Source organism: Pseudorca crassidens, chromosome 14 (genome assembly GCF_039906515.1).
Source record: "Pseudorca crassidens isolate mPseCra1 chromosome 14, mPseCra1.hap1, whole genome shotgun sequence".
NCBI lineage: Eukaryota > Metazoa > Chordata > Mammalia > Artiodactyla > Delphinidae > Pseudorca > Pseudorca crassidens.
The window spans coordinates 61,235,277-61,262,834 of NC_090309.1; the positions used below are offsets into that span (position 1 = coordinate 61,235,277).

General features: G+C 42.9%; 1 protein-coding gene and 1 long non-coding RNA gene across 2 annotated transcripts in view; one reads left to right on the top strand and one right to left on the bottom strand.

Moving 5' to 3' along the window:
• Window positions 1-27,558, bottom strand: part of ARHGEF33 (Rho guanine nucleotide exchange factor 33) — a 79,488-nt gene that overhangs the window by 13,881 nt on the left and 38,049 nt on the right. Inside the window, exons 8-17 of the mRNA XM_067703203.1 lie at window positions 25,314-25,373; window positions 24,260-24,484; window positions 19,172-19,301; window positions 13,493-13,625; window positions 11,890-11,973; window positions 10,699-10,782; window positions 8,972-9,120; window positions 7,786-7,950; window positions 4,524-5,322; window positions 694-833 (exon numbers count right to left, since the gene is read on the bottom strand). Of these exons, the coding sequence (XP_067559304.1) occupies window positions 694-833; window positions 4,524-5,322; window positions 7,786-7,950; window positions 8,972-9,120; window positions 10,699-10,782; window positions 11,890-11,973; window positions 13,493-13,625; window positions 19,172-19,301; window positions 24,260-24,484; window positions 25,314-25,373 (1,969 nt within the window). The remainder of the gene's footprint in view (window positions 1-693; window positions 834-4,523; window positions 5,323-7,785; window positions 7,951-8,971; window positions 9,121-10,698; window positions 10,783-11,889; window positions 11,974-13,492; window positions 13,626-19,171; window positions 19,302-24,259; window positions 24,485-25,313; window positions 25,374-27,558) is intronic.
• The window catches only part of LOC137205260 (uncharacterized), a 47,415-nt gene continuing 36,882 nt past the window's right edge, over window positions 17,026-27,558 (top strand). Inside the window, exons 1-2 of the long non-coding RNA XR_010934075.1 lie at window positions 17,026-23,893; window positions 24,778-24,874. This is a non-coding gene — a long non-coding RNA (uncharacterized lncRNA). The remainder of the gene's footprint in view (window positions 23,894-24,777; window positions 24,875-27,558) is intronic.

Consider the following 27,558-nt stretch of genomic DNA (forward strand, 5'->3'; position numbering starts at 1 on the left):
TTTCATGCTGGGGTTTGGCCATGGTCTCCCAGTCTGCGAGACAGTGCTAATAAGTGCTGACCGAAATGACAGGTGGGTGATTCCACACAGCAAGGACCGAGAATCTTAGAAGGATCACAGGAGGGAGAGGCCTTGTTTTTGCCTCCTATGGAGTATGGAAACTCCATTAAAGTGATTTTTTTTTAACTAGGACCCAAGCCAAATCCATTCAATCATTTCTGCTAAGGAAAACACTGGCAGAAGTCCCCAGAAATATGCACTAGCAACCAGGATGACTATAGGCCCCTACAGGCAGAAGCGCTGTGATGCCTTAGAAAACTTTCCACAGGTGGGGAGATCCTGCTGGCGCACCCATTACACCCAACTCCAATGGTGGATCCCACTCCTCCCAGCCAAAGGGGATTTCCTAGGGGACCTCCTCTGCTCACTCCTCTCAGAACACACGACTTTGGGAACAAGGAAGTAGGGCTAAAAGACAGAAGCAGCAGAGGACAGAGCTGAGTTTGCTTTTACTCTACGAGATCACAATGAGAAACATCTTCACCTGGCAGGAATCGTGGCTACTGGGTGCAGGCACTGAGCTTGAAGCAGTTGTGTGAAACCAGGCTACTTGATACTTATTACTGTTAAAACCTCAAGACTTAGCCCACAGGGAAATGAGTTACAATGCTGTCTTGTCTAAGGGCTACTCACTTCTTTTTAAAGAGCTTGCGGAAGGAGCTGCGAAAGCCCCCTTTCTGGTCTTGCCTGGGGTTTTGATCGCTGAAAGATGTTTGTTCACTTTCTCTTTCTTCCTTTGGACAGAATCTCGTGGCGTCTTCTAAATGCATCTCCTGAAAACATAAAAGAGGGGTGTATTTTTACTCTTTTCAAAAGTTAATATTGATCCTGACTATGGGACAATTTTTTTAACTTGTCACTTTCCTCTCCCACTCCAAAAGGCTAATGGCGGGCACCCTATTCCAACCAAAGCAAACCTAGGCTAATTAAGAAACCAGTAGTTGAAAAGAGGATAATTTTCTGCTGAGTGTAGAAGTATTTTCTACATATCAAGGCAAATAGTCTAGAGTAGGGTTATGATATAACAATAATTAAAGATCAGGAAATAAAGGAAGATTAACTTCTTCTGGCAACAATATTGTCTTGCTGGAAAACCAGCAGTAGTCCCCTCATATCCCTGGCTATGTTTCTCTTTCTACAAAATAAAAAAGTTTCTTGATTTTCATACTAGTTTAAATTCGTGTTCCTAATTCTCCACTTTAGACATTAATGATGGAAGGAGTTTTTGAGAGGTCGGATCTATTTAGAAATTAATGTCAACTCCTATTTCCAACCTGCACGCATGCCTTTTACAATTCTTAATCCATGCTATTCACAGTGTAAAGTTAAAATAAATTAAAAGCAAGCCTCTATCTTTTGTGAACTCTCTAGTTTCTTTTTAAAAAGCAACCTAAAATAGCTACTTAACTTTGAACCAAAAAGAGAAGCCGAGAAGTCAAAGCAAAAACCATCGTGAAACGTTCATGAATTGGATCGGTGAATGCTTGCTGATAGAGAGCAAACAGTGGGGACAAATTTTTTTCAGGAAACATATGGGTTTGACTTTGAGACCTTAACTCAGGGTTGTAGTAGCAGATCTAGAGAGTCTCTGAGATTCTATGAAGATTCATAACTAAACCACGGAGATCAACACCTTAATGGCTTAGTGTAGCGTTCTGAAAGTGTGGTCCTGGGGCTACAGGATCAACTGGGGCCTTTATTTAAATGTAAACTCCTGAGCCCCAAGCCAGACTATCTGAACCAGAATCTCTGAAGTTAGGCCTAGAAAATCTTTTTGCACACTTAGATTTTGAAAACCAGCAGTTTAAGGTATGTGCCAACCCACCTGCACCTAATGCTTGTATGAATCACCTGGGAATCTTGATAAAATGCAGATTCTGATTAAGTTGGTCACGGGTGGAGCCCAAATCCTGCATTTATAACAAGCTCCCAAGTAATACATTTACTACTAGCCCAAGGACCATATTTTGAGAAGTGGGCTTTTAGGGACTTTTTAGGACTAAATCTATTAATAGTTTTAGGAAAATCTTTCTGTGGAATCATCTTGATAATATCTTGCATTTGTACAGCGTTCCATACTTTACGAAGCATATTCACAAACTTTATCTTATTTGGCCTTATCCTCACACAACCCTGTGAGGTAGGTATAGATTGTCTTATTTCACAGATGAGAAAACTGGAGGCACAGAGCAGCCAAATGACTTGTCCAAAAGCACACAGCTCTCTGGCAGCAGAGTCAGGACTAGAACCGGGATCTCCTGACACCCCAGTCAGGTGCTCTTTCCACTAAAACATAGTGTCTTCTTTCTTGACTCTTAGAGACAGAACACTAAAGACTAGGGTTTGGTTGGCTCTGAGGGCAGGGGTGGAAGATACACAGAGTATATTTGAGGAGTTGGAACCCTAGGAACTTTGCACATCTCAGCAGGAAAGAGCTGATATCTTTAAAGATGGGGCTTTTGAAGGGTTAATCTTTTGCAACTAAAACCCCATCTCGCTCTGATTAATGGTTTTTGCCTAGCAATTGTTGAGCTTCCAATTTTTCACACATCAGCTAGGGGAAAAAAGACATTTTTATGAACATATGAAATAAAAGCATTCTTTGCAGCTTAGACTATACTAGTTATAAGATTTTGTATGTATATCTCTGCCCATCCCAAGTCTCTTTGAATTGGCACTATTATTTCCTTTCTACTTCCCTTGTTAATGAACTTTTAAACTTTGACACACACCTAACTTTGATTTGTCTAAGAAATTTTACCTAATAGAATTTTATAAAGTTTAGAGTTGAAAATCAGAGGCAGAAGGAAATCTGAGAATCCTGGGGAAACTCAGCAACCTTAGCTGGGCACACTAAGGCGTTTCTGCCCTCTCAGGAAGCAGACACAGACTTTGATTTCTGGAGTCCAGGTGGGCGGCAAGCTCCAAGGCTCTTCATGTTCCTCTGGCCTAATGTCCACCACTCCCACCTGGGACAATATTTACAAAGAAAAACTCACCCTGCCGTTTTTGTAAAAGGCCCATGAGCCTTTTTTCATATTTCCCTACCCCTCTCTTCACTTAGCCAACTTTTAAGCAGCTTTTAAAATTGAATTCAGACGTTCAAACTATCTAGGAGACTTCTCTGACCATCATCACCTTAGGAGGGTTTAAATACCCTCCCATGTGCTTCCACCGTTTATTATAATTCTGTGTTTATGCGTCTCCTTCCTGGGCTAAGCCAGTGGCCTTGGAGGGCAGAGACTGGATGCCGTTTATTTTTGAACCCTCAGCACTTCACACAGAGCCTGGTGCAAGGCAGGTGCTCAGTGTTTGCTGAAAAATGAATGAATGAAAGGAGTCAATGATCTTCGATCTCTTCCCATTCACTTGGAAATAGAAACAGGTGGAATGCAGGGCCCTCATTCCTGGGAGAAACCCTTTCTCACCTAGGCAAAGGATCCCTAGTGCTGGATGCAAGGGATACGTCGTGCAGGTAAAGGCAGTCCTGGACTGTCATTTTCAAGATGTATCAATCAATACAGAGTTGCCCTGTAAACCCTAACCACCACTTCTAAAATGTTTAACAGGAAGGATGGGGGCACAGGTCAAAGCTACACTGTTTACTCCGTTCAATCAGAAATTGCCTTTGTTCCAATCACGTGCAGAGAAATTATTTGCTCAGGAACTATTAGTCCTTTCATGGATGTGTATTTAAACACCTCTTTAAATCTCCCAAGGCTTGCAGACTCCAAGGTTAGACATCAAAATACCAAACATCGATATAGAGGCCAAAGAAGGTGTTTGTGAGTCAATGCTTCCTTGACTATTTTGTGTTGTCCTCGTCCCACTGGAGTCTGCCAAGTAAGGTGACACCCTTTTCCAGGCAAAAGGAAAGCAAGCGGTAATGAACTTTGCAGTCAATTTTGCAGGGAGTCCTCAGTGAGAGAGGGCAACTTGCCTCCTCCCTAGCTACAAACAAGGGTGCAGGTCGGGGAGTACAGTAGGCTGGCACACAGGGCTCGATATTTTGAACGTGTAAACAAGGGGTGCGCCTAACAGGCAAAGGAAGAAACAGACAGGCCTGGGACTTGCGTGCAGTGCCCCGCAAGTGAAGTGCAGCTGGGAGGTGCCACAGCTTAAGCAGCAAGGCAGAGAACACCTCTAACTCTTTCACTTGGCGGGGGGGGGGGGGGGGGGGGGGGGGGGGGGGAGGTGTTTTAATCAGGTCTACTAGGAGTCCTAGTCTTTCGGGCGTCCTACATATATAGGTAAGGCATACTCCTGTGTCCTAGCACTGCAGAGTGGGCGCTAACGCTCTCCTCCGAGGGCCACTGATAGTCAAGCCTTTAACCCAGGCTCTCCCTCAACATCCTCGCCCAGCCAGCCTGCTTCCCCTCCACGCTAGGTGAGCCCAGGCTGCACCCTGAAGATCTAGGCCCGGGGCTGCCAGCGCTGTGGGTTTGGGGTCGGTTTTACTTTACCCTCCTTACTTCCAAATAGGTCTGCTTTTCGCTTTGGGACCTCTGTTGGGGAAAGAAGGTTCTGGGCGCGCCACGGGCGGAGGAGGCCGAGCCGTGCGGCTGCGCAGCGCGCTCGGCCTTGAGCGGCGCGCGGCCGCCGCTGCTGCTGCGCGTGCTGTAGAGGCGCGGGGCCACGCCCTCGGGGGGCGGCGCGCGCGGGAACTCCTTGAGCGAGCGGCTCAGCGGCTTGGCCTTGCCGTGCGCATGCGTCGCCGCCTCCAGCTTGTAGGCGCTGCTGCTGCCCGCCGGAGACGTCGCGCTCTTGGGCAGGGGCTGCAGCGGGTGCTCGGGCCGTTCGGCCTCCACGGCGAAGCTGACGGGCCGCAGGAAGCAGATGTCCAGGCTGGACTCGGAAGAGGCGGGCGAGCAGTTCTCGAAGAGGGCCGGCGCCTGGAAGGGCTCCTCGTCGTAGGGCGCGGGCAGCGCGAAGATCTCGCCGCCGTATTCGAACTCGTCGTAGGCCGCGGGCACGTAGCCGCGGGCGTCGGGCAGGAGCTCGGCCGGGGCGCGCAGGGAGCGCTCCACGTTGCCCAGCTGCTCGGCCGGAGAGGGCTCGAAGTCCATCTCCGGGATGGCCTGCAGGGGCCCAGCGAGCGCCTTCACGTCCTGCTCGGCGGCACAGAACTGCCCCGGCGCCAGGAGGCTCTCAGGCCTCTCGTGCTTTCTGCCCTCTATCTCCCAGTCACTGGGCTTTCCGGGCTGCATGCTCTCCATCAAGCTTTGCTGTTGTTGGCTTTTCTTCACTGGGGGCATCAAATGTCTTTAAAGGGGAAAGAGAATACAAAACAAGTGTGCTTACGGTTTGTTAGTGCACGCCTCTCACCGAGCAGCGCAAGGCCGGGACCAACACACTGCCTGCCGGATACCGCTTAGGTGCAAACTGCCGACTCCCTCCTCTCCGTCCCTCCCAGCCGCCTACGTGTGTTACCTACCACGCGCCACAGGCTTCTCAGATTAAGGAGTCCCCACGAGCCCTGGTCCCCCAAGTGGGAGAGTGAAAATGACCATCTGTGAAGGGGATGCCGGAAGTACCCGTCTGAGCCCAGAGGCACTGCGCAGAGATGGCTGGTAGGCCAAGGATGCTCATCATTCCCCATGTGGAATCTCCGACCCTTCCCACCACTTGTCAAGGCCCCAAGGCACCTCTTTTCTCTCTTCTCTCCCTTTCTTGCCCTAGCAGAGTCATGTAAAATCATGGAAACAACTTGTGTTCAACTCGTGGATCTTAATGCTTAAGAATTAATTCCCAGATGAAGTAAGTGGAGTACAATCTTGATAACCGTTGAATCTGAATGTTGGTGTGTGGGGTTTAGTGTCCATTTTACTTTTCTGTATGTTTGAAATTTTCATAATAAACTAAAAATTCCTTGTGGCTATAAAGCATGCTATATAAGTCATCTCAAACTTCCACCCAAAAAAACATTACTGAAATGAAAAGGCTGTCACTTTGAATATGCCCAATTTCATGCAGGGTTTTTTTGGTTAATCATGGATAAAGAATAACATTGGATGCTTGGATAGAATACCCATCAGATTGGATGTGGTTTGCCAGTTCTGCTGGAATTAATTGCCAGACAGATGTGAGTGGACTACTACACACTGACCCAAACTGGTTGTGCTAGTTTATTTATTCATACTTAGTTCTACCACAGAAATGCATAAAGAATGCAGTTGTAAATGCTAACACTGAGTATCTTTCTCTGGTGGTCTTAAGATGAAAATTAGGTCTCACATTGACAGAGGTGAAAAAAATAGTAAAATGAAATATTGACTTGAATTCTCTTTTAACTTGGAAGACTCTTGTTGGGTTTTTTTCTGGTTATGTTTCTAGCACAGAGTGCAACGGCAGCCATCTTCTTCAGTCTGGATATAATCTCTAGGGATTTCTTTTTTTGGCTGTATTTGTCTCACTTCAAAGTAGAGAGTTCTGTCACTGTTCTAAGAGCTGAAGTGATCCACAAACTAAAATTCCACTTCCTGTCTCCCACTCCCCACTCAGGAAAGGTATTTTTTTCTGTAAGGAGTTCTCTCCTTATAGGACTTCCAGGATTTTCTCTATAGTAAGAAAATCATCCTGGGCTCTATTTATAGAAAAGTGAATGTCTCATAGGTTTTCAGAATGATGATAAAATTTCTCCCTTCTGCCTCCACATTTGCACTTCCATCTCTCACTGACAAATGTTCTCAATTTTAAGAGATAAGGGCAGAAAGCAAACAGGATTTATTTTGTGTTATTGATCAGTTGCTCCTTCCAGTGACTGTAATTAGCATTCTAAAAACTGTAGGGATTAAACATTGAAGTAATCTCAACTGCCTACCTCTCACTTCATTGTAGTTTTAGAAAAGTAGCTTCTTGCATGATTTCTAAATTTTCCTTCAGATAATAAAACCCAAAGTAGAAATTATAGTCTAAGGAATTAGTTTTATGAGAATTGTCTATATTTGGTAAATTGGGGGTTTGGAATTTTGAGTTTTGGTTTCCCTTATTCTTCCAGAAGTCCCAGTTTCAAAGGTGGCCAAGTTGACATCCTTCAGAGGTAAAATGAGTTCCAGATATGTAAATAGCCTAATCCTTACCCTAAAGATCATCAAGAAGTTGGCTGAATGAGAATCCAGCTTAGTGTGCGAGAGGGTTGTGTGCAGTGACTTTAAGAGACTGTCAAATCCATCCACTGCCCAGAACAGCTTTCAGAGAAGCTGTCATAAGAACAGAGGTCATGAAGTCCCTTTCTGAAGAAGCTTCAAGGAGAATTGGGAAGGGCTAAACAACCTTCTGAGGATTTCTCATCCTCAGAGCCCAGACTTCCTCTGACCCCTGACTGGGAAACCTTTTTCTCCACTACATCTTTTGTAGACATTAAGTGGATCCCCACCTTTCTGTGGGGTTGTAAAATGCTTTCCTGTCATCTTACAGCACTCCCTTCCACTCTGTCATTGTCCAAACCCAGAGAGACTCATGCTGTAGGTAGAGGGTGGTTATGTGTGATAAAAGTGTTGGGAGTGACGTCCAGCCTCTAGGCCTGCTCTTTAACATAAGTACCGTCCTCTGGGATCCAAACTTTGGGTCAGCTGCTTGCCTGCCACATACGGACCTGATGGGGCAAGAGGGAGGAAGGAGTCCTGTAGGTCATACTCCTAATACAGGCTGGCCTGCTACCCCCACACAGGCCACCTGGGAGGCGAGGGCATTGTCATTAACCTTTCCACAGCAACAGGTGCTTACGTGACAGCAGGGCCAGAACTGGGAGCAGGAGAGTAGGGTTGCAGCATCTCTTCGGAGTGGATCCCACTGTCACGGACAGCCTCGGGGCCTGCAGTGGGAGAAGCGTCTTGCCCGGCGTTTGCACACTGGGAAGCCAGCCCTTTGTACAGCTTCGCCATGGATGACCTAATGGAATGGAGGTAATTATTCTCAGGGTCTACAATGGGAAATCAGCTCTCTGAATACACACATTATACCAAGAAAGGCAGACTATTTCTCAGATGAAGCTCAGCTGTGAAGTTCTCGGTCTCTCCAGGGCTCTCTACAAACCAGGTTGCTTACATAATAGAGTGCAAGCTGGATGCTGGGTAGGAGTTGGGATGCTGATTAATTGGCTGAATTGAGTTTGGGGGTAAGGGGAGTATAAGGAGAAGTCATCCATTAGAGGAGCCCTGGTTTGGGACATAGCATGTTTCACTGGTGTAAAGCACGCACAGAAATGACTCTGTTTCCCTCATTGGATTGGGATGAGGTTGAAGGGATTCCAGGTTATTAGGAAGCTTTGTTATGAGTTGCTTCTGTTCCCTCATAAGCCCAGATTTTCCTTAATCAGTCCTTCCTGTTTCCTCTTAGTGTGAAATCCTTTCAACCACCACCCCCTCCCTTATTTGTTTTATTTTTATCCATAGCACTTAAACCATCTAACTTATTTATTAACTGGCTACCCAGGTCTAGAAAGCAAGCTCCACGTGGCAAAGATGTTTGTCTGTTTTGTTCTTTGCAGTATATTCAGTTTGCTGAACAGTGCCTGATATTCAATAAGTGCTCAGTAAATATTTCTTGAATTAATGAAAGAAATCACATTCTGGCCTTTAAACTGCAACTTTAAACCTGGCAAGTTTAGTGAAACAGCTATTTTTGAGGTGGTTAGCAACATGAGATAATAGAAGGTCTGCATAAGCATTAGAGTAAAAGTGCTTATTTTTCTAAATTAATTTCCACCAGGTAGTAAGTACCTCCCTCGTGTAGCCAACCTGGTCACCTCTCTTCCCTCCCCTGCTCTCTCTTCTCTTCCGCCTCCATCACTGCATTTCAGCCGCTTTACATTCAGTGTGGTTACTTGTGACAGACACTCACATTGACCGTCTGTATCCCTGTTCTCAGACACCTTTGATCAACCCTCTAGACTGCACCATCAGAACCTTACTTCTTGAGTTTTTTCCGTTTCTGAATAAGCAAATCCTCATTGCACTGAAACAGCAGGGTGTAGTGTGAGATAAATACTCGCAGGCGTTGAACACACACAAGAAGTAGGTAATAGTCAGGGTGTTCCTGCTCTGTGAACTTCAGGACGTTCTGGATGGAGGAAAAAAGGAAGCAGCATTGCATAGTTAGAATGAAAAGTTGTTTCGTCTCTTCTGTACCTTGCCTTGATCTGTTGTGAGAGTTTGGTAGCCATTTAATCAAAATGATGCAAATGGCCAATTTAATTACAAACTGAAAAGTCAAACTTGCTGTTCTCTTTGTCCATCACACCAAGGGAAAATAATAGTCACTATTGCTCCTGTTCGAGTTGAATTTGAACATAATTCCTTCTGAAAAATTAGAAGGATCTACTAATTAGATCTCTGAAGTAATGGAGCCATTCTAACAATTACTGTCTATAGGCAATGCCTTATAACCCAAAGGAGTCAGACCAACGGTGAGAAGGTCAGGCATCAAGGCTGGAAGTGAGGGGATGTTTATGATCAAGCCTGGCCTAGTGGCCCCTCCTGTTACATTGCCTGCTGTGCTATAGTGGAATGTGCATGCTGGCTGGATTTGGGAAAGCTAACAGTTATTGAGCGCTTCCTATTGCCAAGCACTAAGTCCTTTACATTATTTTCTCATTTAATTTTTACCATAACCCAGTTAGATATATGCCATTGTTACTCCAATTAACAAATAAGGAAATCAAGGCACAGTGAAGTTAAGTAATCTTCACTGGGTCACACATCTAATGTGTAGCAGAGTCAGGATTTGAACTCAAGTCAGACAGCAGAATCTGGGCTCTTATTTGCTTACTTACAACCTGCTTGCAAGACCTGGGTTTCAGGCCTATATTTTTTCACTGACCAGGTGTCTTAACTTGGACAAGTTACTTCTTTGGGTCTCCATTTCCTTATCTAAAAAAATGTTAATAATGATACCTATTTCATGGGATTGTTGAAAAGATTAAATTAGATAATTACTGTGAGAGAATGATTTTAAGATCTAAAGCCACATACAATTGAAAGTCTTTTTAATATTAATACTGGGCTACTTCTACCTGAGACAAATCCCAAGCATTTCTGAGATGCTTTCACTGAATTACTTAAGAAGATCAGTCAGCAATTAAACCAGAACAGGTGGGTGATGGGAAGAAGAGGGGCTGGTAGGGGTGTTGATGAGTCTCTTTCTCAATTCTACTGCCTCCAAGATGCTACAAACCCTGCGGGAGAATGGTGTGAAGAAGTCAGCTCATCAGCTTCTCCATGCTTCTCCTGTGACACAAGACATAAGCACAATGTATTGTAGACTCTTGGACGCAAGCCAAAAGAAAGTAGTAGTCAGGGGTGCATTTAGATGGCTGTAGAACCAAGGTGGAAGGGACTGAATAGGTATCCAGGGTCTGGCAGGAGCTGCCATAGAAAGATCCTGGATCAGCATAGGTGTGAATTGCTGGTCAATGAAGGTAGAACTTCATTTTTGGCGTCACAAGCCAAATAGTTTTAGAGAATGAGATTCTAGCTCATACCACAAGGTGGAGATGGGGTGAGCATAACAATCTAAATCATTTAAACACTTCTTAGAAATATTAATGATTCCTTGACCCTTCACAGTGTCTTTCATTGGAAGCCAAAAACACCTGTTTAGCATGAAAATCAGTTTAGTGGCTTGGCCAGCCATACCTACCTGCAGATGTATCAGATATTCAGGGATGCGCTGAACTATGTGAAAAAACAGTGTATAGATGTCAGACTTAATCTCTTCATCACCCTGAATGAAAGAAAGTTGGAGTCAGTCTTCAGCGTCCCCCCAGCTCTGGCTGTCAAACCCCAGAGTCGGTTCCCCCAGAGTAAGAAGGGTTTACTCTCTTCTCTGAAGAGAATTTTCTTCATCTAGAGTGTCAGGCAGCATTGATCTGTTGGGGGACATGCTCAAGGAGACAACTCTTCTCTAGCAGGGAGCATGTCATACACTTCTTTAGAATCCACCCAAGTTTCCCAACGACTCCCTCCTCTTCCCCACCCTCCAACACCATCTTAGCACAGTGGGCATTCAGTAAATTATATATGAGTTGATTAAATTCATTAAGGTTCTTCAGCCAGTAATCTTTACAGTGGTTTACGAATAGGCACTAAGGGTGGATTGGAGCCTCATGAGAATGGGGAAGGGAGTATGATTAGAAACTGGTCAGCTGGCCTGGCAGCAGGAAACATGCTGGACTTTTTCCATGTCCCTTCCCCTCCTTTCCCTTACTCAAATATTTGCTGAGTGCTAACACGTGGTTGGTATTGTACTGGGTTGGGAGCAGTAGGGGGTTGAAGTAGAAAGTTAATGGAGCCTCTCACCTCTTGTGAAACTTGATTAACTCTTAACTTTAGAGCTCCTGATACGGTTCTTTTCTATTGACCTAAAATAACTTGAATTGTCTTATATTTATATGTGCTTATTGAGCACCTAATATATCATTGCAGAAGCGATACTTAAAGCAACATGACTAAAGCCATTTTATAATCTTATAAACTGACAGATACAGGATAACATGAATTTAATATTCAGTTCATATTGTCCGAGCCTGTAAAACCCAAAACCCCTCAAGGCTGCAAAGCTGCAGTCTGAAGATCTCTGCTTAGAATAGCTGTTTACTTTGTCTGTATTTCCAATGGAATGGAACAGAGGGTCAGCAAGGAACAGCAAAGACCAAAGCAATGGCACTGATCCTTGAGTGGGCTCCTTTAACCCCAGGGAGGAATGTCAGTGGCTCTGTTCAAGCCATTCCCCAGCCTGGAGAACAAGCTCAGAGTGCATGTGCTGTAGTTTCTGGGCAGATGAGCAACATCATATAGTTACACATGTAACCAAAGGACAGTGCACACATACCTCCTTCAGAACAACCACGTGAACCAAAGAGATGCATTCTGGCAGGTCCCTCAGGTAAGCAACATAATAATCCAAAAAATTATTCTTGAAAACAAGCAGAAAAAGGCATGGTAAGAACCTGGAGACAGGAATGATAACAACTAATATGTTTACAGAGTCATGCATATTAAATGGAGTACTTTGCAGAGATGATTTTAATCATTCATTTAATGTGTGTAGTAAGTTTTTTTTTAATTCACCTTAAAAATATTTTTGGTTTTAAGGAAAATATTCCTGTGGATTTGGAAAACAAAACTCAGTATCCCTGCTTTAACGAGAGAAAGTGAAATGATAAACCAAACCAGAGGGAAGGGGCCATGTAAGTTGAAAAATATTTTTAAAACCTGTTCAGTGATAAAAATGCATATTTTGTTTTTTAATTACTTTCATTAATGATGAAATGCTTCAATCATCTACATCTAAATGAGGAACTTTGTCAAACTCACCTCATAGTTTCTAGACCAGGGTTTCTCGACTTTTTCCACTAATTGCATATTCACCTATGGAATATCCCCTCAGGAAAACAGTTCTCACCTTTCAAAGTTATACTCCCATAGATATAACAATTTTCAGCTCAAGAAAGCATACTGAATACAAATGAGTAAAAGTGATATTAGAGGGATAGTATTACATCCACTCTATACGAGTAAATAATTTGTAAATTTTGTATTATTAATCACAGCTGAGAATCATCGATATGCAGAGGTTAACTGCAGGCAAAATCTGGCTTGCAGACCAGTTTTAATTAGCCCACACAATATTTTTAAAATAAGAAAATTTCGTACAAAATTCTGGATTTCCAGCTTCACTTAAAATATCAGAAGTTCTGGTAACTCTAGTCCTTTTTTCCTGCATAACAACTGGATAAAGCTGAGTAGCTATTCTTTGTTGAAAGCATATGTGCTCCACTTAAGCTCACTTCCCCGCAGTCCACATTGTTTTACATTCAGCTCACTTCTCCTCACTAATGTCATTGTCTGGCCCTATAGGCATTTGAGTTTGCAACTTGTGGCCTAAATCATACTTTCTTTGAAGAACATTATAGAGATTTCAAACCTTAGCACCCTTTCTCCAGGGAAGTGAAAACAAAAAACATTCCAGACAAATAGCTGCCCATCACATTTTAAAAAATCTCTAGGAAATGAAATTGTGTGTGAAAGTATATACATATATACAGACTCTCATATATTTATGTTATATGTATGTATGGATATATATGTGCGTGTATATATACTTATACACATACATACACATACATACACATACACGTGCATATTCAATGGGGGCAGTTATAGTACAGTGGAAAGTGATGATCTGGAAGTTAAAAGACTTGGATTCTAGCCACAGATCTACAGATATCTAGATAGCTGGGTGATTTCAGCCAAGGCTTTTAATTTCTTTGAACTTTATTTCATTATCTGTAGAATGAGGAGGTTAGACTAGATCTCAGGAGTTCCTCTAACTCTGAAATTCACTGGTTCTAGATGCTCTATTAAGAGAAACAGACAAGGGAGACACAGACACATATAATTCAAGTTTATAAAGGATTAAGAAAAAAACTTACCTCATCATTTGTTAACTTAAGGAATAAATCTCCAAGGACCCCTTGGCGTGGCCACTTCAAGACCCTTTCCTGCAGAGCATGAAGCAAATCCAGGTGCTGCTGGACAAGGTACCGTAAAGAGCCAGGGAAGAGGCTTGGAACAGAATAGACACACAAACCAGGTGTAGAGAAGAAAAGGCTCTACAAGAATACATGGAGCAGGTCCCATTTTCCCAGCCATTCAAAATATGTTGAGTCACAGGTCTGCCTTTAGTATTCAAAACAAAGTCTGTCATCGTCAACCTCACAGCAGATATCCTCAGACTATAGAAAGACCCCTTTACTGATGGCTCCTATACGAATGTATTGAACTAGTAAAGGGCACATCACTCGAATGGCCTTTTTAAAGCTTAACTGGTACACTCTTATTTATGTGACAGTGGAAATTTTAAGGGAAGTCTTTTTCAACGTTTTAAAGTTATTCCCGCTTGATGTGCAAATTGTCTATTGTAATTAATGCTGCAGATGAGGACACTAAGGTGGCACTGGGTCATTCTTAGCTACTGGGTAGGAGACTGTACTTAGGTAAGGAGGAATTTTGTTTAAAGCTGGCAACTGAAAGCTCAGGGGATGAGGGCATAAAAGTGTTCCTTTTTCCCTTTCCTTCAGTTTCTAAGAAGAATCTGGGCAAGGATGGAGTCTTGCCGGGGGAGGCTACAAACTAGGCCTGGCCTGCTACTCCCAGGAGTTTTGCTGAGCCCCCTTCCTGCTCTCACATCCCCCCAGCCATCTCAGTGTGCCTCATTTTTTTCAGAGGAAATGAAGGAAAGAAGAGAGAAGTTAGAGGAGGATGGGGGGAGAGGAAAGACAAAGAGAATCATAGGAGGAAGAAGAAGGGGGATTGGATGGAGAAGGGAGGGAGCAGAGGCCTGTAGGAGCGAGGAAGGAAGAAACAGAAAGAGTGAAGTCTTACTGGGGCTACAGCAAGGATTTCAGCTCCAGCTTGGTAACTTAGGGAGATTGAAAATAGGTTACCCTGTGCTCTTAAGACCACAGGGTTTTGGGGGAGGGTTTGTTTGTTGTTTGGTTGGTTTTTTGTTTGTTTTTTCTTTTAGGTAAGAAGTAGATTTATTAATATCCTTTGTAAAGAGGTTGCAGGAAAATTGGGGTGCAAGAGAATGGTCATGTCCCAGGTCTCGGGCGGGTTCCTGGGACAGGCTGCCAAGTAAGCGTCCTTGGCTTCGCGCGCAAAGAATTCAAGGGCTAGCCGTAGTAAAGTGAAAGCAGAGATAACACATTCCATAGGCAGAATGCAGTCCGTCTCAAAAGGTGAGAGCGGCCAAGACCACAAGTTTAACAAAGAAGAAAGTGATGGCCTGCTTGTTGCTGAGAACCAAACTTATTTGGATATTTCCCCAGAGTCTGCTGAGAGTAAATTAGTGGACAGTTGGGGTGCTTTGCCAACAGCAAACAAGCAGACCTTTGCTGAGAACAGAAGGAAGGACGCCAGTTTGAAAGGAGGTGTTTTCAACCCATCTCCAGGCAAAGAAGACTCCCCCGTGATCGTAGCTCAGAGAAGACACATAAATGCCGGAATGGGATACCCATCCTCCTGTGAAAAGATACAAGGATTCCTTCCACCCCCATCTCACCACCCTCTGTGCCTCCACACATGCAGAGCCAGCTGATCCATAAGCGTGGGAGGAGAGGCCTGTGCTAGGCTGGTGCAGTGGGCTCAGAAGATCTAAGTAATCCCTGTCCAGACCAAAGGGAATTTGGAGGAGTGGCTGGGAGACAGTCTTGACTGGGAGAAGACCATAAATCTGATGGAGGAAAGCACAACTGATCAAACTGAAAGAGTGAAACACTGCACCAGCAAAAGATCAAGATGTGAAAGATTTCTCCCCACCCAGAGGCTGACAGTGACTTTGGGTAACATTCCTGGTGTGACACTGAGAGATGTTAGGGCACCGTGGTGAGATATGACTTTGTGATGGGTTGTCACTGTAGGTTATATAATATGTCTTGGGTTATCTCTTTTCTTTTTCTCTCCTTCCTTCCTTTCCTGTCCTGTCCTGTCCTTTCTTTTTCTTTCCTTTCTAGAAAGCTGCCTTCTGCTACACTGTGACCAGTGTACTTGCAGAGTTGACAGCTGGTAACTTGGTTGGAGTCCAGATGTCTCCTGGACTGTCCACTGGGCTAACAGAGTAAGGTTTCAGGATGAGGATCAGAAAAGGCTAAGGCTCCCATCAAGCATCATGGAAGCATGTAAGTTACATGAAGAGCAATGGTTTACAGTGGGTTCTGTACCAAATATTGAAAACAGGCTTTAAAATTTGTTTTTTAATTTAATAAGGTTAATATTTGAAATCAGGGAAGAGTGTGGACGAGGTAAGCCAGGAAGTGGAGAGCAGAGGGAGAAAGAAGCAAGAAGCACAGACACACTTAATCTATTTCACTATTTTGCCTGGAGCCAGACCTGACTCCCAGAAGCAAGTTTTTCATTAAGACAAAAGTATTACGTGCTCAACTTATTTTCTATCCCTTACCAGGGGTGAGATTATGGCAACATGAGTAGTTTATTCTTTCTAAAGCCTTCAAAGTAATTTCGTCTCCCGCAATACAGTACTCAAGCAACGAGAAAAATAAACTGAAAGCAATCAGTGAAAATCCAGTTACAGTTTCAAATTAATAACTTCGCTCTTAAGTCAAAACAGCTCCTGAGCTTCAGCTGCAAGGTGAGGCATCGATAATTAAAATATGTGCCACCTGGTGGTGATCTGCAGCACAGAGCTCGCTGAGCTCTTGGTAGATGTGGCCCTGCAGTTTAGCTTCTAAGGCTAACTGGCAATCCTGTGGAGCTGGCTTTGTCCCTCCTGATAAGGGTTCAGACAGGACTGTTTGAGCCTGAGGTTGTGGCTCTGTGTGCGTGAATCACACCGGAAAAAGCCAAGAACTCCAACTTCTGTGATCCTCCTACAAATGGACAACAGCCTGCACGTCCCCCTCAGGCTTCAGCGGGCAGCCTTTGCCCCTGTAGCGTCAGGCCCTTTTAGCCAGGGGCAGGGCTGGCTTGAAACAGCCTGAGGAGACTCCTGAGTGCTTCACGTTTTTCTGCGGAAAACCTGAAGTTTTATTTTATAGGCTTGAGAAGACGTGGCAACCTCAGGTTTGAGTGTCAGGTAAGTAGTTGTAGTGGGTGTTGTTTTCACCCCCAGGTGACTTTTCAGTGAGGGTAGAAGATGCAGAAGGCTTGCAGTTTGTGATGGGAAAAATAGTAAATGTTAATAAATTAATTTTCATCTTTGCGTGGGAGGAACAATGCCAGTAGGGAAGAGGAATAATCTCATTCTGTTTTGTATTTCATTCAGCTGGTCTATTTAAATAAAGTACAGCTGGAGGCTTCAGAAAGCTAAAAAAAAAAAAGAAACAGTGAGTAAAGGAGGAGGATGAAGATCTAACCCCAGGTAGGAGAAGGGCAACATTGCAAACTTCAGAACCAGAGATTAGCACTAAGAATACTAAGTTGAAGCTTTTCTCTTCTTGGGTTGCTTAGCAGATAACTAACATGAATAGCATTATCATGGATACGAGAAATAGCCATTGTCTTACTTTCATTGAGGATGGCATGATACTTTTAATTTTTTTTAATCTCAGGATTTTGGGGAAAGGCCCACTTCTTCCTCAGTAATGGGTCATGAAAAGTAGAAGTGAGGGCAAGTAGAAAAGAGCTTCCGTGAGCTAAGAATATATCCCTACCTGACAAGTCAGCTGAGATCTGAAGTAAGAACTTATGGGCGGTTAGGAGAGAAGCGTAAGTTGTGAAATAGGAGGAGACAGAGTCGGCTTCTGGCTGAGGCACTTGGCATATTGCTGTTAGTCAAGGTGGTATCTTTGCCATCACATGGTCCTTAGGGAAGCAGTGTGATGTCAAAAGGGCAGAAGACACAGGGTCAGACAGGCCTGGGCTTCAGTTCTGGCACCTGTTGGTGGCTTTAAACCTCTCTAGACCTGAGTTTCTTCATCTATAAGGTAGGATTCACAGGGTTCTTGTGACGATGTCATGAAGTTAATGTAAATGAAGTGCCAAGCGTGGGGCCTGGTTACTGTATTCCAGAGCAAACAGTCCTCCCTTACTCTCCCCTTGCTCCATCCCCACATTTCCAGAGCCTGGAAAGAGACGCTGCTGGCTTAGCATCTTAGGTGTGGGGCAAAGCCCACCAAAAGGTACGCTGGGTTTTAAATTGGCTTCGATGTAAACTGAGCAAGTCTTTGGCAACAGCAAGGTAGCTGGAGGCCGGAGAGGCTTCTCGGAGGGCAGAAGGGGCAATCTGGGAGGGTAGGACAAGCTCGACTGGGGTGAAGGAGGGGGAGTCAAGTGGCCAGAAGGGACAGGAAGGACCAGCAAGAACCTAGGTGGCTGCTGAGAGAAAGTAAAACCCAATCCAGAGCCTCTCTTGTTCACAGCTTTAAGTGTCACATTACCCTCTCTGCTCCTTGCTGCTTTCTGTTTTGTTTGCTTCATAATTCTTTTTTTTAACAATGAATATTCCTTTTTTTTAAGAAATTTATTCCTTTTTATTTATTTACTTTTTGTATTTTGGCCACACCATGCGGCATGTGGGACCTTAGTTCCCCAACTAGGGATCGAATCCGCGCCCCCTGCATTGGAAGCACGGAGTCTTAACCACTGGACCGCCAGGGAAGTCCCAGTGAAACAATTCTTGAAAATTGTTAAGCCACTGGTGGATTTGTCAGGGAATATTTTCTTACCTCAATCACCCAGATAGGGGGAGCATTGCGTTTTGGTGACTGGGTGTACTGCTGGCAGCTGCAAAGCCAAGTAAGATTGGGGGTGGGAGGGTGATAAGAATCAGGAAAACATAGTTAGGGCATCCCACGGTTTATGAGCCAGCAGGGTGTATTACCCGACAGAATGCTTGAAGTCACGATGCTGTATTTGTCTCCAGTAGTCTGTCACCCAGACTTTTCATTTATTTGGATTGGCCTTTTCCTCAGTTGATCTGGATTATTACATCTTTATTACATTAGTCTTTTCCCACCAAATCATAGTTTCTCTTTCCTGCTTTCTCTCAACAGAGAGGCAAGCAGAGCAAATCTGAAGTTTGGAAACAGATATAGATGGAGGAGTGTTGTACCCTTGGGGCTAGCAAGCTGTTGTAACCCATCACAGGCCCTCTGGAAGCACTGCACCACAACACAGGTGCACACACACACGACTCACACATCATCCAGGATCACGTGAACAAATAATGAAAAAGGTCCAAGTTCATAGCTATATCAGCCCTGTATCATTTATTTAATGGCCACTTCAGACCTCCATTGCATCCATTCCCTGTACTTTCATGAGAAGTGATTCCGGGGGGTCTTCCAGGATCCCAGTGGAACATGCAGATGGCAACAGACAGGAATGCCTCCCTCACTGTAACATTTATTCCTCTTTTAGGTTCTTAACAGACAGGCCAGGGACACCGAAAGCCGCAGAGACTACACTCATTTTCGTATCTGCTCAGAATCTAAATTTGAGACTTGCCAAGGGTTACCTGCTGTCACTGATACTCTCTTTTCAAAGACTATATCTGGAACTCTTTACAGGTCCCAGAATTCCCAAAGTGGAAACAATAAACAACTTACCTTAAATTTTAATCTGAAAAGCAAAGGCAATGAATACATGGATACCTTCTCTCTTTGGCATTCCTCTTTCCATCTGACCCCTGGAATGTTGCCTTGATCTTCAGGATCAGAGAGATGTTAATGACATATTTTCTTTCTGATTCAAGCAGTTCCAAAGCCACAGTCTGTCTTTTAGCTTTAAAAACAAACCAAGGAGGGAATTTTAGTTAACCACTCTTCCCTGAAACATCATAAAATGTTAGAAAGCAATCGAGAGATATTGAAAGCAGTATAAAGAGAAACCAACAGGTTTTTGGAAGATGTAAAACAGAATGGATGCATGTTTATTAATTCAGCAGAGTAAAGGGCACAAAAGCCTTTACTTTGGTGTTTTCATCTGAGGACGGGAAATCGGCTGAGAAGCAGAAAGGCTCAAGGATTGGAGGCACCAAGGCACCACAGAACGTACAAATAAGGGGCAATGCTGTAAACAGGAGAAATAGTCCACATAAAGTGCAATTGATCCTCCAGCTCCCCATCCCCATGCCAGATGGCTTCCTCATTTCCACCCGATGGGAAATGAGAACAATTAAACTAGAGAAGCCTGAGTCTCTGGTATCTGAGCTAACATTAGACATAGTAGAGGGCAGAGTTAAGATGCTTAAATGAAAACAAAGGGACTCAGAGAAGGCTTGCATAGGGAACAGTCAGACTCCTCTCAGCCTCTTGCGCTGCAGGTCCCAGAATGCCAGCAGCCAGACTTACACTGTCCAGGCAGGAGAGGGGAGAACCTTCCACTGGAGAAACTGAACTGCCCAAGTGAAAAAGATCTACAAACACTGACATAAAGAGGTCACCTATCAAAAAGGTAATTTGCCACCTGTTTAGCAGATAATGAAGCCCACTTATTGATAAGCTTAACCAACACAGAATTTTCAGGTTTTTTTAAATTTAGGGCCTTTTTCTTGGATATAAATAATTAGCTAAGAATCCTCAGACATTTAATCAATCTTACATCATAAAAGAAAGAGAAGGAAAAAGTATATACACATATTTTTAAAAGGAGGAGGGGGACTTCCCTGGTGGTCCAACGGTTAAGACTCTGTGCTCCCAATTCCTGGGGCCCGGGTTCGATCCCTGGTCAGGGAACTAGTTCCCGCATGCCACAACTAAGAGCCCACGTGCCGCAACTAAAGATCACGCATGCCACAACTAAAAAATCTTGCCAGCCACAATAAAGATCCCATGTGCTGCAACTAAGAGCTGGAACAGCCAAATAACAACAAAAAAATTTTGTAAAGGGACTTCCCTGGTGGTGCAGTGGTTAAGAATCTGCCTGCCAGTGCAGGGGACACGTGTCCAATCCCTGGTCCAGGAAGATCCCACATGCCATGGAGCAACTAAGTCCGTGCACTACAACTACTGAGCCTGCGCTCTAGAGCCCTTGAGCCACAACTACTGAGCCCATGTGCCACAACTACTGCAGCCCTTGCACCTAGAGCTGGTGCTCCACAACAAGAGAAGCCACCGCAATGAGAAGCCTGCGCACCGCAAAGAAGAGTAGCCCCCGCTCACCACAACCAGAGAAAGCCCATGTGCAGCAACGAAGACCCAATGCAACTAAGAATAAATAATAAATAAATAAATAAATGTGTGCTTTAAAAAAAAAAGGAGGAACCGTAAATAAACAGAGACAATGCAGGAAACAAAAGAAACCTTTTAAAAAAAAATCTTATGGTTAATATCCTCAAAGAGTTACCAAAAAAGTTCTAGCCATTTAATAATGACAGTACCCTATTTTTTTAGAAAAGAACAATCCAAAAAAAGAAGAAACTTTTTGGCATTTTTAAAAACAGATAAAAGAGTAGAAGATAAATTCAAGGAAATCTGTCCACCCACCTCTGCTCTCCTCCCACCCCAAGAAAGAGACATACTGAAAAAGATGGTAACAGGGAAAATCAATCTAGGAGATCTAACATCAAATTAGTAGAAGTTTCAGAGGAAAGAAAGAAAATGAATGAGAAGACATTATCAAATTAAGAATAGAAAGAAAAAAAAAAAAAAACCAGGACATGTATTTCCAGAAGAAAGGGCCCATTGCACTCAGTATAATTAATGAAAAAGACTCATATCATTGTAAGGTGTACCACATCACTGTGAAACTTTAGCACACCAAAGATAAAGAGAAGATCCTAAAAGTTACCAGAGAGAAAAATCAGGTAATGTGCAAAGGACTGGGGATTAGAATGGTATTCGACTTTTCATTAGCAACATGAGAAGTTAGAAGACAATGGAACAATTGCTTCAAAATGGTAAAGGAAGATGATTTTATATTCAGCTAAATAAACTATCAACGAATTACATGGACGCTACCAGACTTTGTGTTCCATCAAAACAAGGAGTAAACCAAGAAACCAAGAAGGATATGCAGAAAACTCCACAAAACCCCAAATAGGAATCTAACATAGGAGAAATTTGAAGGAAATTCCCAGGAAGACTGAGAAGTCGCAGGAGCGCAGCAGTGCAATGAGGCAGCATGGAGTAGGATGACAGAGGTCTCTAGGGCAAACGTTTTTGTAAAAAATGTAAATGATAGATTTTCTGTTACACTGCTAAGAAAAATTAAAGAAGACCTATATAAAAGGAGATATATACCACGTTCCTCAACTGGAACATCAGTACTGTCAAGAGGTCAATTCTCTACTAATCGGAATAAAAAGAATATAGAGTCTAGACCCACCCGTATATGATCACTTGACTTTCCCTATTCAGTTCAATGTGGAAAGGAAGGTATTTTCAATAAATGGAGCTGAAGCAGCTGAATAGCCATATGGGAAAAAAATGAACCTACACTCGCACCACACGTCAAAATTTATTCAAGATAAGTCACAGACCTAAATGTGAAAGCTAAAACTATAAAGAGTGTATAAGAAAACATACTAGAATATCTTTGTAACCTTAGAATAGGCAAAAAATTTCTTGGAAGGACGCATAAGTCTCAAGCTATTTTAAAAGTTTAATATTGATAAATTGAACATCATTAAAATTAAAAACATCTGTTATCGAAAGACTTGAGAAAGGGAAAAGGTAAGCCAGAGAATGGTCTCAACATGTCTGTCTGACAGAGAACTCATATTCAAAATATATTAAGAAATCCTACTAATAGAGAATAAAAAGATAACCCAGTTTAAAAATTGGATAAAGGACTTAAATAGTACTTCATAAAAGAAATTATACAAATAGCCAATAAGCATATGAAAAGATGCTCAACATCATTAGTCCTCAGGTAAGTGCAAGTTAAAATTACAATATGGGGACTTCCCTGGTGGCTCAGTGGTTAAGAATCCACCTGCTAATGCAGGGGACACGGGTTCGAGCCCTGGTCTGGGAAGATCCCACATGCCACGGAGCAACTAAGCTCATGTGCCACAACTACTAAGCCTGCGCTCTAGAGCCCACGAGCCACAACTACTGAGCCCGCATGCTTCAACTACTGAAGCCTGCGCATCTAGAGCCCGTGCTTGACAACAAGAGAAGCCACCGCAATGAGAAGCCCGCGCACCGCAGCGAAGAGTAGCCCCCGCTCGCCGCAACCAGAGAAAGCCCATGTGCAGCAGTTAAGAGTCAGTGCAGCCAGAAAAATCTACAATATGATAGCAGGACACATCCACAAGCATGGTTCAAATTTAAAGGCTGGTCATACTGAATATTGAGAAGGATGTGAAGCAACTGGAACTTTCATTCATTGCTGCTAAGAGTATAAAATGTTCCAACCATTTTGGTGAACTGCTTGACAATTCCTTTTAAACTTAAACATAATCCTATTCTATAATCTAGATATTCCACCTGTACAGGAATATTCATGGCAGCTTGCTTTATAATAGCCCTAAACTGGAAACAATCCATATGTCCAGTATCAGGAGAATGGAAAAATTATGGTAAATTTATTCAATATGATTAATAAAAAGGAATAAACTATTGAATGAATTACACACAACACATTATGTTGAGAGGAAGAGGCCAGACACAAGACTATATATTGTAATATTCCATTTATATGGAGTCAAGAACAGACACAACTAATTTATGGTGACAGAAGTCAGAGTAGTTGTTCTGTGGGTGGATATTGCCTGGAAAGGTGCATGTGAGAACATTCTGGTGGTAATATTTCTATTATTAGAAATATTAATATATTTATTATACAGGTCTATATATCATGACCTGGGTAGTGATCACAAGGGGGACAGTGAGCTTAAGCTTAAGCTTTGTGAATTTTACTCCATGTAAATTAACCATCAATAAAGTATTGATAGAAAAATAGAAGCATGAACTCTTTTTAAAACATGGAAGCAAGCACCGGAAAAAACTGTCAAAAGAATTTAAAGTGGTTGTTATTGGTCTTCATAATAAACCTTTTAGTATTATTTAATTTTTCATGTATTTTATAATAAAAAAAATTTTTAATTACCTCCCATAAAACAGAGGGCTATGCCATTGTCAGACATATATCAATAGTAAGTGCTCAGTGATGATTTATTATTTGAAGGAAAGGAAAGAGGGAAAAAAGGAGGAAGGGAGAACAGACCTTATTGCAGTGCTTGGTGTTTTGGTGGTGGACTCCTGATACAAGATTCGTATATTGAACATTCCCTATCACTGAATAAATAGATCACAAAATTCTGCCCTCTTCTCCACTAACCTTACGCCATTTTTACAAAGCACTACATTACTAAATGTCGTGGATACCCAGAATCAAGGTGGTGGTCCCAGTCGGCCATGTGACCTCAGGTGAGTCCCTTCACCTCTCAAGACTTTAGTTTTTTCATCTCAAAAGTAGACCAGAGGCTGAGTGGTCTCACAGGTCCACTGCATCTAAACTGCCCCTTGGGGGCTTCCCTGGTGGCGCAGTGGTTGAGAGTTCGCCTGCCGATGCAGGGGACGTGGGTTCCTGCCCCAGTCAGGGAAGATCCCACATGCCACGGAGCGGCTGGGCCCGTGAGCCATGGCCGCTGAGCCGGCTGGGCCCATGAGCCATGGCCACTGAGCCTGCGCGTCCGGAGCCTGTGCTCCGCAGCGGGAGAGGCCACAACAGCTAGAGGCCCGCGTACCGCAAAAAAAAAAATAATAAAAAATAAATTGCCCCTTGGGACTTACCAGCTAAAGAGGTTTCACATAAAATGTTTTCCAAGGAGCTGTGTCTGCCCTGGCCAGCTTCCTTGAGTTTATCTGGGTGGTCTTTCGTGACATATTCTTCACCCCATTCTTTACTATCCTTTGGCTGCCTCCACACACCAGGTGGAAGATGGCCCTTGTGTTGGATATCAGCCGAGAGGCAAGTCTTAAGGTTTTCTTCTGCTTCTGGAGTTGTTGGGTTCATTCCTGAAAAATAATGTCTGCCATCAAGTTCTGATCGTTTAAAGATTATATTTGTTACGAACTGTTAAATATTATGCCTCTGCTTGGGTACAATTATCCCTTGAGGATTAAATATATCAATTAAGGATTAAAAGCCTCCACAATTGCAAAGCATCACCTTTTTCTGTTTGTGGTCTATGTTCTCACTCTTTGTACACAGTCTCTACTGAATAAGGACTTTTAAAAAATAAATTTATAAAATAATGTAACTAACTTATAATAGTATGTATTGACTCCTCATACCTGCTGCCTCTCAGGTGAGCACACCAGGGAAGAAAATACAGAAAGAGGAGGAAGAAGGGTGCCAAACACAATGTCTTATTTTGGAATTTGTCCTTCTTGGCCTTAATGATGGTAAGTTTCCCAAAGGCAGGAGGAAGGGAGGGAGGGAAGATGAAATAATTTATAAAATTCTGGTGAATTATCTCTTAAATAAACAACTTTTTAAATTACATAAACTATAAGGTGTGTGGTCCACAAAACACTTATGTCATGCTACCTACACCTGTGAGTTCTCAGCAAGTGTAAATTCATTGGTAACTAAAAGGAGACCAAAGGAACCAAGAATACTGGTTTTGTCTTAAACTTCTCTGCCCCTTCTCTCTCTTTGGGTTTCACTGAGTCACCAACCTAGTCCAGCACACGTCTTGGAATCTTAGTAACCATAGTGCTTTACCTCACTTGGGTTCTTTCATGCCTGGTTTGGGACTTAGGGAGTAGAAACAGGGAAGGTAGAAGAAGGGAAAGGGGGGAATTGCTAGAAGAAAAGAGAACTCAGAGGAGAGCCACTCACCAGGACCCATCATGCCCTTCACATTGCTATCTGCTACATGCATGGATCTGGCCTCTTGAGCTGCGGAAGAAGGAAAGCTTTCAGTCAGTATTCATTTCACTATCATAGACTGGCACCTGCTATGAGCTAGGAACAGGGATAGACTCGCAGAGCTTACCTTTGACTGGGGGAGCCAGAGCAGTTAAAAAAGAAAAAAGAGAATTACAATATAGTATGATAAGTACTATTTTCCCATTTGTAAAAAGATATAATAAGTGGTACTTAACGCATAGATAACCCTAAGAATTAAATCAGATAACATTTCTAAACTGCACACAGCAAGAGTTAATTATTGCCTAACTATGATGATGAGGATGGTAATGCTGAGCAGAGCCAAAACGATGCATTTAAAATGTAAGGCAGACCCTGTCGAGCCTCTGCTTAGCCCTCCAACAGCTTCCCATTTCAGTGCGAAGGCCCAAGATCTTAGATTGATCTTAAGGCCCTGAAATACCTGCCCCCTCCCCTGCCTGATATTTTTCTTTCTTTAAAAAAAACCCAAAAAACCCACATCTCCTATTGTCTCCCTGTTCATTCTGCTTTAGCCCCACTGGTCTTCTTGCTATTGCTTGGGCACATCAGTTATGTTCCTACCAGGACCTTGGGGCTGTTCCCTTCCCTCCACCTGATATCCATAAACTAACTTTCTCACTTCCTTCAGGTCTTTACCTGGCACTGTCTCTAAAATTACACCTCTGTTTCCTTATTTGTCATCACATCTAACATACTACGTATTTTATTTGTCTTGTTCATTGTCTGCTTCCTTCAGAACAAGAACTCCAAGAGGGAAGGACTTTTTGTTGTTTTGTTCATTATGAAATCCCACCACCTAAATCAGTGCCTGGGGTGGATGGATGGATAGAAGGAAGGGTAGTGGGACGGCTACACCTTGACTGCAACCTCCTGAGAGACCTTGAGCCAGAGGCACCCAGCTAAGCTGTGCACAGATTCCTGACTCAGAAAAACTGACATAATGAATGTTTGCTATTTTAAGATACTGAATTTGGGGTCAGTAGTTAACAATGGCACCATTTTATAATTAACAGTGGGTAAGCCAACGCTTTCTAAAAGTTTGGTCCTTCGACCCTGAGTTTTAACATAACCTACCACCAATCGTATCCAGAATGTCTTACTACAGCACATTATCCCCAAATTTCTGTAGTAACTCAGTAGAATAAACTATATTATATAAGCCATACCCATATAACAAGGAAGAAAGGAGAATTTGCCACGAAACAGCGAGTTTAAATCCACCTGGGCACTTTGGAAATATAACTTTTTTTTTTTTTTTTTGCAAATATAACTTTTAATCTTTTATCTTGTGAACATGGTCAGCTGCCCCAGGCTTGACATTGATCTGACCTCTACCTTCAAGTCCATTCTATATTCTTCCCTAACAAGATCATCCTTTTATGTCATGCTCTCTATGACACGGAGCAAAGAAAGTAGGACGACCTGTGATGAACCCACTCCCCAGATGGATCAAATGAGTTTTCCCAGGCTGTACCTATTGAGTCTCTAAAATAAACTACTCAAATGGGTAAAAACTAAAAATAAAAAAACAAATCTGTACTTTAAAGTTAATACCTATTAAAAGCCACTTGATTAGGAGTTTGAAATTCAGTTATCCAAAGCACATTTATTGTCTTTGAATATATGAGCCACATTGTTTCTTAAGCCATAAGGGTAGAAAACCACCAGTGCTGCCCTTGAGGAGCTTACAATTGATCTAGAAGTCACTGAGCCTCTTTTGGAGACTTTCGACATGAGACCAGAATAAGAGGAAAATTCACCCAATGTTAATATCTACATTCATACTCCTTCGTATAAGGTGCTTGCTAGACATTGTTGAGGATACAAAGATGTAGCAAACATGTAATCAAACATGGTTAACGACATCGCTTGGAAAGCCAGTCTCTTCAGTACTGCCACATGCAATTATTTGCTAACATCTGTTCCATCATCCCAGATCAGGGATGTGCCTGTGGCTGTTTCAGCCCACAAACAACACCAGATCAGTTTTCCAGACAAAGGGGAGTACAGAGTTAGATTGTTGCTGACATCACTGTCTGCCAGTTAGAGCAGATATGAATTTCTCATATCCGTGAAAACTTGGCTGAAAAAAAAAGGAGAACACACAATTTTATGTCTATGCAGAGAGACAAGGATTGAGAATAATGTAGAAAAGAAAACAATTTATTAGAGT